Raw genomic sequence first — 13,658 nt, 5'->3', positions numbered from 1 at the left:
ATTTGAAGTTGATTGAAATTGATGTCACACACCCCCTTAAAACGTACTTTTATTGAGTAAACGTACGCCCTCCATCTTTCTATGCTCTGCATTTTTGCTCACATTTCATTATTTTACTTAGCATCACTACATATGTTATAAACATATACACAACTTTTTAACTAGATGTAATTTCATTATACGTAGAAATATATATATATATATATATATATATATATATATATATATATATATATATATAGTATAAATACTTGTGTAGGAGCATAGGGGATAAGTGCAGATTGGTCAGAGCTTTGGGTTAACTATTGAAAGGTTGAGAATTCAAATCTCTAGCAAGGTCCTTAACCCTTCTGGGGATGGGGGGTTGGGGGCATGCAATGGCTGTCCCTGCACTCTGACTCCAGATTCCAAACGAGCTGGGATATTGTACATGTGTATATGTGTTCATGCCAAACAAAGGCATTCTGTTCTATTAAAATATTAATTATTTTATGTATTGTTCAGTGCTTCAAAATCTGCAATATTGTGGTGGGATACTGTATATATTTTGGCAAAATTTATGGTTTAGGGACTCTTAGGAAGTATTGACAAACCCCATTTCCTGAAATGTTGGGGCATGTTGTAAAATACAATAAGAACAACAATTTGTAATTTGTTAACTCTCTTGAGCTTTTATTTAATGGACAAAATGACAAAAGATCTATTGTTTTTACTGACCAACTTAATGATATTTTGTGTATAAACTAATTTAAAATGTGATGCCTTTAGCACACTCAAAAAGTTGGGACAAAGGTGTGCTCACTAAATGCTTACCTTTCCTGTTGGTTACACCTTTTAATTGTTTGGTAACTAAGAAAGCCAACTGTTACAGTTTTGTCCATTCTTGCTTGCTACACAACTTGCTGCTCAACAGTAAGTGGCTGTCATTTTATTCTCTCTATTATGCTTCATACATTTTCAGTATGAGACAGGCCTGAACTGCTAATAGGCCAGTCAAGCATGCACACTCTATGCCTGTAAAGCCATACTACTGTGGCTTGTGCAGAATGAGGCCTGGCATTGTCTTGCTGAAATAACCATAGACTTTTCAGGAAAATATGTTGCAATGCAGGCAGCATATATCTCTCTAAAATCCCAAATGCCCCTGCATCAATAGTATCTTCACACATATGCAAATCCTTCATGCCATGAGCACTGAAGCTCCCCTATTCAATGACAGAGGTGGGGTTTAGCACTTTTCACTTATAAAGGTATGGATAATCATTTTGTCTTTTGTGGCACGGGAAACTCAATATTTGTTTTTCCTGTAAACAAGCTGAAACTTGGACTCATCTGACCACTACATGTTTCCACTATTGTTGGATCTAAGACAATCTTGGAACTTTGTTGTTTGTTTATTAGGATTTTAACGTCATGTTTTACACTTTGGTGACATTCATGACAGGAACGGTAGTTACTCATTACACAAGGTTAATCACTTCTCAAGGTTATATTAAACACAGTCTCGGACAATTTTGTATTTCCAGTTCACCTCACTTGCACATCTTTGGACTGTGGGAGGAAACCGGAGCACCCGGAGTAAACCCACGCAGACACGGGGAGAACTTGCAAACTCCACACAAAAAGGACCCAGACCGACCCCACCTGGGGATAGAACCCAGGACCTTCTTGCTGTGAGGCGACAGTGCTACCCACCGTGCCGCCCTGGAACTTTGTCCCACAGTAGTTGACAGCGTTTCTGCATAGAATTTATGTATAGCATTTATGTAGAATATAAAGAATTTATGTATGGGGGTTTTTGCAGTACAGATTTTTTTGTAGGTACAATTTTTTTACAGGTACAATTTTTTCTACAGGTTTGCTACACATTTACCTCCATAGTTCTAAAAGGTTCCATAATACTGTATGTTTGTTTGTTTATTTTAACATCATGTTTTACACTCTTTGGTTACATTCATGACAGAAACGGCAGTCACTCATTACACAGGGTTCATCAGTTCACAAGGTTATATTGAACACAGTCATGGACAATTTAGTATCTCAAATTCACCTCACTTGCATGTCTGGACTGTGGGAGGAAACCGGAGCACCTGGAGGAAACCCACACAGACAGGGGGAGAACATGCAAACTCCACACAGAAAGGACCCGGATCGCCCCACCTGGGGATCGAACCCAGGACAGGTTCATTAATAAGCAGTTTAAATGATAATAGGTGAGGTCGTCAAGACAAGTATAAAAGGCATAGACTTTGCAAGCAAAGACAGCTCGTGGTTGACTACTTTATAGGTCATAAGAGAATTGTCAGTCAGTTCTGATGAAGATAATGTTTCCCAGCACAAGATTGCACAGAATTTTCACCATCTACAGTTTATACTGTCATGAAAAGAAGTAATCTGAGATAGATTGAAACACAGTGGAAATATGTTTTGTGGTCAGTCATGTCCACGTCTCAGCTTTTTTTTTTTATCTATGAAAAGTGCAAAACCAGGTCTTTGATGGCATGGGGGTGCACCAGTACCCAAGGCAAGGGTGATCTGCATACAGTGGGGCCAAAAAGTATTTAGTCAGCCACTGATTGTGCAAGTTCTCCTACTTAGAAAGATGAGAGAGGTCTGTAATTTACACTTAATTTAAACACTTCAACTATGAGAGACAAAATGAGAAAAAAAAATCCAGGAAATCACATTGTAGGATTTTTAAAGAATTTATTTGTAAATTATGGTGGAAAATAAGTATTTGGTCAATAACAAACAAGCAAGATTTCTGGCTCTCACAGACCTGTAACTTCTTCTTTAAGAAGCTCTTCTGTCCTCCACTCGTTACCTGTATTAATGGCACCTGTTTGACCTCGTTATCTGTATAAAAGACACCTGTCCACAGCCTCAAACAGTCAACCATGGCCAAGACCAAAGAGCTGTCGAAGGACACCAGGAAGAAAATTGTAGACCTGCACCAGGCTGGGAAGAGTGAATCTACAATAGGCAAGCAGGTTGGTGTGAATAAATCAACTGTGGGAGCAATTGTAAGAAAATGGAAGACATACAAGACCATTGATAATCTCCCTTGATCCCGTGGGGTCAAAATAATCATGAGAACGGTGAGCAAAAATCCCAGAACTACACGGAGGGACCTGATGAATGACCTGCAGAGAGCTGGGACCAAAGTAACAAAGGGACCATCAGTAACACACTACGCCGAGAGGGACTCAAATCCTGCAGTGCCAGGTGTGTCCCCCTGCTTAAGCCAGTACATGTCCAGGCCCGTCTGAAGTTTGCCAGAGAGCATATGGATGATCCAGAAGAGGATTGGGAGAATATCATGTGGTCAGATGAAACCAAAATTGAACTTTTTGGTAAAAACTCAACTTGTCGTGTTTGGAGGAAGAAGAATGCTGAGTTGCACACCATACCTACTGTGAAGCATGGGGGTGGAAACATCATGCTTTGGGGCTGTTTTTCTGCAAAGGGGACAGGACGACTGATCCGTGTTAAGGGAAGAATGAACGGGGCCATGTATCGTGAGATTTTAAGCCAAAACCTCCTTCCATCAGTGAGAGCATTGAAGATGGAACGTGGCTGGGTCTTCCAGCATGACAGTGATCCCAAACACACCACTCGGGCAACGAAGGAGTGGCTCCATAAAAAGCATTTCAAGGTCCTGGAGTGGCCTAGCCAGTCTCCAGACCTCAACCCCATAGAAAATTAGTGGAGTCCGTGTTGCCCAGCGACAGCCCCAAAACACCACTGCTCTAGAGGAGATCTGCATGGAGGAATGGGCCAAAATACCAGCTACAGTGTGTACAAACCTGGTGAAGACTTACAGGAAACGTTTGACCTCTGTCATTGCCAACAAAGGTTATGATACAAAGTATTGAGTTGAACTTTTGTTATTGACCAAATACTTATTTTCCACCATAATTTACAAATAAATTCTTTAAAAATCCTACAATGTGATTTCCTGGATTTTTTTTTCTCATTTTGTCTCTCATAGTTGAAGTGTACCTATGATGAAAATTACAGACCTCTCTCATCTTTCTAAGTAGGAGAACCTGCACAATCAGTGGCTGACTAAATACTTTTTGACCCCACTGTATATGTGAAGGCCTTTTATATATGTAGATGCTTTGATTGGTATTTTGGAGAGACATATGCAGACATCCCAAGTTGCAAAAACTCATTTCAGGGAGGTACCCCCGGACCCGGACCTCAACCCCGACCCCCCAAGCCCCCCCCCAAAAAAAAGCTAAAAAAAACCTCTTGCACACACCAAATGATATGGGTGATAACAGAACTTTAAGGAACTGCTAACTGAGCTACTAAGCTAACTGTTCGCGTCACAAACACATTAATGTGTACTACATAGTGCGCTAGATAGTGTGAAAGATGATAGATTTATGTTCCCTACATAGTGCACTAGATTGTATCTTAGAAAAGAATTTATGTTCCATACTTAGTGCCCTAGATAGTGTACTAGATAATAGACTTATGTTTCTTACATAATGCTTTAGGTAGCGTATTAGTTAACGGATTTAGGTTTCCTACATAGTGCACTAAATTGTATATCGGATAACGAATTTATGTTTCCTACATAGTGCACTAGATAGTATTTTAGATATGAATTTATGTTCCCTACGTAGTGCACTAGATAGTAAATTAGACAATTGGTTTATGTTCCTTACATAGTGCACTAGGTAGTGTATTACATAATTAATTATGTTTCCTACATAGTGCACTAGATAGTGTATTAGATAATTGGTTTATGTTCACTACATAGTGCACTACTGTAGATTGTATATCAGATAACGGATTTATGTTTCCTACACAGTGGGGAACACAAATTTAGTAAATAAACAGAGATGTACATTCAAATATGCAGAAGTTTGTTCTTTGTAAATAACGAGCTAGCTTCTCTTAATTAACAAGGGTGTCTAAACTTTTGCATTATACGTCATCACTGTGCGACATTTTCTCTGCGACGAAGCGGGAGTTATTGAATGGGCAGCAAGTGAAATTGTTTAAAAATCTGTAAATATTTATATTAAGTGATTCGTCGCAACATTCCGAAATGATCGATACTATCGAGAAAGATGAGAATCTAATCAGTGAGGAGGAAGCTGCTCAATATGACCGGCAGATTCGACTATGGGGGCTGGATGCACAAAAGAGGTCTGATCCGATACTAGCATAATACCTTTTATAAACAGTGTAGTCCAGTTACTGTTCTGATTAAACCAAAAGCATTTATTCTTTATCCATAAGTCATTTTACTCGGACACACACGTAAATTCAGTAGCATTATTGTGTGTAGTTTCTGGTATAGCGTAAGTCGTTACCATAGTTACATAAATGTGAATGTAATCTTTATGTTTACTAATGTTTACAAACGTCTTATCATAAACACATTGACAAATTTGAGCTCTTTAATCTGATGGCTTAAGGGTGGCCACTTCCATAACGTTTTTGGTATTTAACAGACGCGACTTACAGTTGTGACAGTTCAAAATCTTAGCAATCGATGGTTAAGGGGCAACCTGGCAGTGGTGGGGCTTGAACCGGCAACCTTCTGATTACTGGTCCAGTACCTTAACCACTAGGCTACAGCTGCCCTGAGCAGTCCCCAACAAGTATGTCATGACAGTGGGTAGTGAGGATAGTGTCTACAGCACACTAGATAAATAGATAGATAGATAAATAGATAGATTAGAATAGATAGATAGATTGATTAGAATAGATAGATTAGAATAGATAGATAGATTAGAATAGATAAATTAGAATAGATAGATAGATTTACCAGACGCTTTTATCCAAAGCGACTTACACAATGAGCATGACAATTGAGAGTTAAGGGCCCAACAGTGGCAACTTGATGGTGGCAGGGCTTGAACCGGCAACCTTCTGTTTACTAGTCCAGTACCTTAACCACTGAGCTATCACTGGCCATAGATAGATAGATTAGAATAGATAGATTAGAATAGATTAGAATAGATAGATTAGAATAGATTAGAATAGATAGATAGATAGATAGATAGATAGATAGATAGATAGATAGATAGATAGATTAGAATAGATAGATAAATAGATAGATTAGAATAGATTAGAATAGATAGATAGATAGATAAATAGATAGATTAGAATAGATAGATAGATAAATAGATAGATTAGAATAGATAGATAGATAAATAGATAGATTAGAATAGATTAGAATAGATAGATAGAACTTTGTCATTGCTCAGTACAGGTACAAGGCAACGAAATGCAGTTAGCATCTACCAGAAGTGCAAATATCATTGTGCAGAGAATATCAGTAACATACATCTATGATTAATATGAATATAAAGTTATAACTATAGCTATTTACATATATGGAATTACACTGCCTGGCCAAAAAAGGTCACCACCTGGATTTAACTAAGCAAATAGGTAAGAGCCTCTCATTGGATAATTACTGCATGGGTGATTATGTTTCAGCTGGCAACAAGTTATTTAACCCTGACTGATGCAGTGAGTAGCTTCTCATTTGTTAAATGACCATGTCGAAAGACACATCCTGTGGTCGTGGAAAAGATGTTAATCTGTTTCAAAAGGGTCAAATTATTGGCATGCATCAAGCAGAGAAAACATCTAAGGAGAAGCTGAAACTACTAAAATCGGGTTAAGAACTGTCCAACGCATTATTAAAAAGTGGAAGGACAGTGGGGAAACATCATCTTCGAGGAAGGAATGTTGTCGGAAAAAATCTTGAATGATCGTGATCGGCGATCACTTAAACGTTTGGTGAAATCAAATGGTAGAAAAACTACAGTAGAACTCAGGGATGTTTAATAGTGAAAGTAAGAGCATTTCCACTCACACAATGCGAAGGAAACTCAAGGGATTGGGACTAAACAGCTGTGTAGCCTTAAGAAAACCACTTGTCAGTGAGGCTAACCGGCAAAAACGGCTTCAATTTGCTAGGGAGCAAAAAGATTGGACTCTGGAGCAATGGGTCATGTGATCTGATGAGTCCAGATTTACCCTGTTCCAGAGTGATGAGCGCATCAGGGTAAGACGAGAGGCGGCTGAAGTGATGCACCCATCATGCCTAGTGCCTACTGTACAAGCCTGTGGGGGCAGTGCTATGATCTGGGGTTGCTGCAGTCGGTCAGGTCTAGGTTCAGCAACGTTATGTGCCCAAAGAATGAGGTCAGCTGACTACCTGAATATACTGAGCGACCAGGTTATTCCATCAATGGATTTTTTCTTCCTTGATGGCACAGGCATATTACAATATGACAATGCCAGGATTCATCAGGCTCAGATTGTGAAAGAGTGGTTCAGGGAGCATGAGACATCATTTTCACACATGGATTGGCCACCACAGAGTCCAGACCTGAACCCCATTGAGAATCTTTGGGATGTGCTGGAGAAGACTTTGCGCAGTGGTCCAAATCTCCCATCATCAGTACAAGATTTTGGGGAAAAATTAATGCAACTCTGGACATAAATAAATGTTGTGACATTGCAGAAGCTTGTGGAAACTATGCCACAGCGAATGCGTGCCGTAATCAAAGCTACAGTTGGTCCAATGAAATATTAGAGTGTGTGACCTTTTTTTGGCCAGGCAGTGTATATTGGTCTGGGGTGTTGGTAAAGTGCAGGTGCAATAATATATAATAATAGCAGTCCAGTGTGTAATCTGGGGGTGTTCATGATATTAATGGTGCAAATGATAAATGATAAATAATAGGTCCAGTGTGTAGTCCAGGGTGTTGCTGGAGTTAGCGGTGTAGTGTGATGTTCAGTAAAGCGATTGAAGTGGGAAAAAAACAGTTTTTGACTGGTCCTGGCACGAATGCTCCTGTATCTTTTCCCAGATGGCAGAAGGTTATACAGTGTGTGACTGGGGTGGTAGGGGTCCCCGAAGATGCCTTGTGCTCTGCGCACAATATACACAATTGTGTACACAAATGTTGGACAGATTAAAATTTGTGATTAGCTAATCACTAACCCAATATCTAATTATATATAGTCAAAGCTTCACTATATAAGCATTTACTGTGTTCTACTTTAACAGAGAAAAAGTTCTCCAAATTGACATATAATCTTTCTCAGACTGAGGGGTTCTCGAGTACTGCTTGTTGGACTAAAAGGACTGGGTGCTGAAGTGGCCAAGAACCTTATTTTAGCTGGAGTAAAAGCACTCACACTTCTGGACCATGAACAGGTAGAGTATTATTCTTCTGTATATTACCACTTATTAAAAAGTTTCATTCTGCTGATTACCATGACCTTTACTTTAGGTAACTGAAGAATCCAGACGAGCACAGTTTCTGATCCCTGTAGATGCAGATGGTAAAAATCAAGCCCAGGCGTCACTGGAACGAGCCCAGTTCCTCAATCCGATGGTAGAAGTAAAGGCTGACACTGAACAAGTGGAGAACAAGCCAGATGACTTCTTTCTGCAATTTGATGCGGTGAGTGTTAAAAATGGCATTTCATTAACTTGCTGGGCACTGAATACTGCATACTGAAATAAAGCCCAGTTAAGAAGCTGGTAACATTTTTTGATAGTTACTGGTTCTTTCCTAAGAAAGATTTACAAGACTTAAGTTTACTGCTGGGCACATGGTTTTTTTTACGTTCCTCCCGGGTACTATGGTCTACATGTGGATATTTACATTTTTTGGAAAACAATGCCTATGTAGTAGGTTTACATATTAATAATATAGGGCTGAAAAGCAGTAATCACACAATACAAATATATAAAAGGTCACTTACCTTGCTGGACTGCTAACTACCATAATGCGTAGCCTTAATCATGATAATGTCTTTGGTGGAGTCTTGATTTAAGACATTTGTTCATTAATGTCTGTCCCAATTCGGATATACTTACCTCCTGTGCACACTTTGTTAACTCAAGGGATGGCTGCAGGCAAGCACAAGCCTTCTCTGACACATGAAGCTGCCGGCCACATCTTTTCACCAACTAGCAGCAGATTTCTACAGAGAGCTTTAATGCATACAAAGGATTCTTTGACCAGACAGAAGGATGTGATTACTTAACCAGCATTTCATTCCTCAGATACGGAGCCATAAACTTAAGATTTTTCTGGACCACTGTTCCACTAGAACCTGATTGCAGACAATGTTTATTGTGATAGCAAGAGGCAGGTTTGCTAAACATGACTGTCTGTTACCTCTGTTAATGCACTACTGAAACAATGAAGTAATGTAAGCATCATTTTAATATTATGTTTAAATATTATTTTGAAGTAGGGCAGCATTGCTGCACAGTAGGTAGTGTGAGTGCTACATAGCTTTAGAAATCTGTGCGCAGTCCTTTCATCTGGTATCTGGCTGTGTAGAATGGATTTTTATCTACATGTTTGCCTGGGTTTCCCTATGCCAGTAATGCTCAATTATTGAAATTTGACTATTTTTAAGCCTACTCTTTTTTAAATGTTTTTAACAGTGGCTAAAATGCTGTTGAACTAGGTTGGTTGCTAACCAGACTGCCTGTCCATCTTGGTAAAAAGCACCCTTATATAATGACACTACCATAACCTTGTTTTAGAGAGGGCATAGTGTTACCTGTCTGATCTTTTTAGATTAGTATTACACAGTGTTTATATTTTCATTGAGGCCTTTCCATAAAGACCCTTTTGATGCCCACGAGTAGAGATGGAACGATCGATCGACTTTCAATCGATATCGGCCGATTTTCAATCAAAATATGCTATCGACGATCGGACGATATTTCCCAAATGTAGCCGATCCGATCACTTGATATATAAAGATCATGTTAAGCTTAACAGCTCAGTGAATTGATCCAGACTTTGCGCTACAAAACACGAACCATCACATCACCATTCATCAACCATCATACAGAAACCATCATGAAAGCTCTTCACGACCTAAAATAACAGAATTAACGTTGTGCATCATACATACGATGCAATTTTGCTGACTGAAATATTTACTTAAAAAAGATAATTCAACCCGGTCACATCTGAGCCGATTCTATCAGCACATTATTCAAACTCGTGTTCAGTTTGGTAACTCGTAAGCGGTTCTTGCTTTTGATGTAAATGAGAACAGAAACGTTACAGAGCCAATCAGAGGCAAAAGTTTATTCATTACCAAATTCGTTAGTTCAGGATCATCTGCTGAACTTTTAGGGTAATCAGAACTTTTAGCTCCACAGACGGAACGAGTCTGACTCGGTGACCGCTCTGTGGTAATAGCGGTTTAATTAAGCTTTTTAATTAAGCTTTTTAATGTAAGAAAGTCACACAAAATGTTCTGTAGTAGCTGGTGTTTATTTAAAACCACAGCATTTATTAATAACAGTAAAAACGGAGAGAGAAACTTACGCGTCACATTCGACTCCTGAATCAGAATCATTTAAAGCGACACTGTGAACAAAGCGTTTTTTTAAAGAAACACACACACGCTGTTGCTTTCGGTTTATCTTTTAAGTTTTTTTCAGACTAAACTGGATAACATTAAACCTGTGTGTGTGTGTGTGTGTGTGGTCAGTTAGACTAATAAGATATGTCTCCTGTGGGTGAAAAAAATAATTGTTTGGATACTTTATTATTTACTGCTGATTTTGCGCTAAAAATTGCATGTCATCCCCCCCCCCCCCCCCCCCCCCCCGATCGAATTCGACTATCGGCCGATTGCCCTGAAAGGAGATCGGAGATCGCAATCGATGCCAAAAAACCCGATCGGTCCATCTCTACCCACGAGTATCCATATAGTTTGGTGACTGAGTTTAAATGAGTGTCTGACTTGTCTTGACTGTAGTTTTATATGTTCTAAGGTATATCTAAAGTATATTCAGTGCTTATATGATAAAACAAATAATTTAGAGATCTCCTTTTTAAACCTTTGATCAGTTATTTGCCTTTACCATATGATTGTTTTATAATTATATATGATAGGTATGATTTTATAACACCTTAATGACACTAGAAAAGCCTGCAATATGCAAATGAACAACCCACAGTTTAAGTGTTGTGAGCATTCAGTCTGTCACTGTGGTTCCAGGTTTTGGGGGTTTTGTTTTCATGTCATTTGACATCTTTACTGAAAGAATTACATAATAACATAATAATTTGCATAAAAAAAAAAAAATATATATAAAAAGAATACAATTGACTAAAATTAAATCAACACACAGCTTTATTGCTGTCCATCATGAGGTGCTTCAGACATGTATGCCTTATTGAAATGCTGTCATTATAGTAAAAAAAAAAGTGAAGTGCAAAGTTGACAAGACTGTTTAAACTAGACTGACATGCAGAAAACGTGCCACAATGAAAAGTAATCACTGTCCAGTTAAATTTGGGGCGTGGTTAATGGGGCCATACAGACACAATTGATCCTAATTTTACATAGGTTACTGAAACACATTGTGCAAGCAAAGTTTAACTGCAAATGGTGCCCATTTTTTAAATCTATTTTACCATAAAGAATAGCAAAAGAAATGTCAGAGGCTTCCCATGGCCTGGAAGAAACAGAAGGCATTAGGGGTGTCTTTACAGCCTCATTAACAACGTCCCAAATGAAAAAAAAAAAATAAAGTCAAAATAGTTATAATGATAATGGGGCACCCAGGTGGCACAGCGGGATATTCCGCTAGCACACCAGTGCCGAGATTCTGAACTACTCAGTTCAAATTTAATAAAGTTATAACATTTTGATAATGAAGTTATAAAGCCTCACCACTCCTATTTTGCCACTGTTGGGCCCTTAACCCTCAATTGCTTTGACAGTATACGGTCACAGTAATGTAAGTCACTTTGGATAAAAGCGTCTGCTGAATGCTGAAAATGTAAATGTCAGTTTAGAGAAACACGAACTTCTGTTTCATTTTTAATTTTTCGCCCCTGCAGTTATTGCATTTCAGTCTGGCACTAATTTCTCTCCATAATGAAAACAGTGGAGACGTTTAAAATTACTTATTGTTAAGGGCCTACCTAATTTACGGCTGTGAAAATCGCGTCACAGACCATAAAATAAGCCGTCTCCTGTGTAATATGCAATTTGCTGTAAAATTCAAAGTTTAGGGTTTGTGGTTTAACATTTTTAATTTGTGTAACTTGTTTCTGAGGTGTAGTGTGCTAAGAATGTTTGATGTATGTGTTTAATTATCGAGTGCATTTTTCCCTTTGGGGATTCCAAGTGTGCTCCTCTACACATGTGATCATCTCTCTGTAGTTTGTGCTAAAAAAGACAAGCCAGTAAAGTTTTATGCTCCCGATAGTTTGTCTATGTACAGTTTATTTCTTCTTTAAAAATTCTTGGCCGCTCAGGTGGCACAGCGCTAAAAACATACGCTGCAACCAGAGCTGGGATCTCTAATACATCGTATCGAATCTCAGCTCTGCCTTGCCGGCTGAGGCTGAGCGGTCACGTGAACAACGATTGGCCTGTTGTTCAGATGGGCGGGACTAAGCCGGATATGGGTCTCTCTCTGTTAGACTGGTGCAATTACGACCTCTGCTGGCTGATTAGAGGCGCCTACTACAGAGCTGAGGAAAGAGTGCTTTTAGGGTGTTTCTCTCCGTACACAACGCTAGGTGGCACAAAACTCGTCAATGTGTGGGTGATAAGATGCAAAAGGCTTGCTGCCCACGTGTCGGAGGGGGCGTGGGTTAGCTTCGATCTCCTCGGTCAGAGCAGGGATCGGCATAGGCGTAGAGGAAGCATGACGCAATTGGGCAATTGGACGCACTCAAGGGGGAGAAAAAGGGGAGAAAATGCAAAAAAAGTCTAAAGCAGCTAAAAACACTTCTCAGGTTACTGAGTTTGGAAAACTCCCAACCAATTCTGTGGACACAGTGGGTGGAAGGTCAAAATACGGACAATTATTTTGGTTTTTTGAGAGGGAGCTATTAAGGTAGGCTGGGCTGTGTATTGTAGCTTCCATTAATTGTTATTTAATGACTACTTTCTTTAAAAATCTGTGAAATCTGTGATTTTTGATAAATTAGGTCCGTGAAATTAAGCACATTCCTGTAAATTTAGTAGGGCTCTGCCTATTGTATAAAGGGTCCTTTTCTATTTATGACCAGTAGATGGTGCTATATTGTTTTTTACCCATTGTGAAACATTCTTGCCTGTTGGGTTATTATTTCACATTTGCAAAGTAAAAAAATGATGTAATGCACTTTAAATGGTAGAAAACTACAGCAAAATAATCGTAAACTTTAATAATAGATGAAAGAGAATCATTGATGTTTGGAGAAAAGACAGACGATAAGCAGATTCTCTAGACAAAGAGGGATGCTTGTCAATTAAAGCTGTCCATTCCTTGGAGTATTGTCATTGCACGGTCAGAAAGTAGACTTTGGCTCATTCTTGTTTATAAGCGAATCTGTCGGCACTCTTGTTCAAAGCTTAGCTGATCTGCCTCCCAGCCTGTCTGTGTTTGCTAGCCATCAGAAATCTCCCAGTGGGAGTACTAGTGAGAGTTTAGAAGGAGGGGAAGAGGAGTGAAGTGAGGCGGGTTTTTTTTACTGACCATTCTCGTCTTTTATCTGCCCCCACTGATATTTATAATAAATAAATATATATGTTAGAAGCTGGCACGATTGCACTTACCGGGAGCGTGTTTTGGCTGTGTAGTGCTGAACGTATGCCACTGTCTGCCAGTGATTGACAGATTTTAC

General features: G+C 39.0%; 1 protein-coding gene across 1 annotated transcript in view; it reads left to right on the top strand.

The window, feature by feature from the left end:
• The first annotated feature begins 4,978 nt into the window (after positions 1 to 4,978).
• The window catches only part of sae1 (SUMO1 activating enzyme subunit 1), a 33,030-nt gene continuing 24,350 nt past the window's right edge, over positions 4,979 to 13,658 (top strand). Inside the window, exons 1-3 of the mRNA XM_063016254.1 lie at positions 4,979 to 5,166; positions 8,092 to 8,203; positions 8,280 to 8,453. Of these exons, the coding sequence (XP_062872324.1) occupies positions 5,066 to 5,166; positions 8,092 to 8,203; positions 8,280 to 8,453 (387 nt within the window). The 5' untranslated portion in view covers positions 4,979 to 5,065. The remainder of the gene's footprint in view (positions 5,167 to 8,091; positions 8,204 to 8,279; positions 8,454 to 13,658) is intronic.

The sequence above is a fragment of the Trichomycterus rosablanca genome, chromosome 20 (genome assembly GCF_030014385.1).
Source record: "Trichomycterus rosablanca isolate fTriRos1 chromosome 20, fTriRos1.hap1, whole genome shotgun sequence".
NCBI classification, from domain to species: Eukaryota; Metazoa; Chordata; class Actinopteri; order Siluriformes; family Trichomycteridae; genus Trichomycterus; species Trichomycterus rosablanca.
The sequence above is the reverse complement of the archived record's forward strand: the minus strand, read 5'-3'. Positions and strand labels throughout refer to the sequence as shown.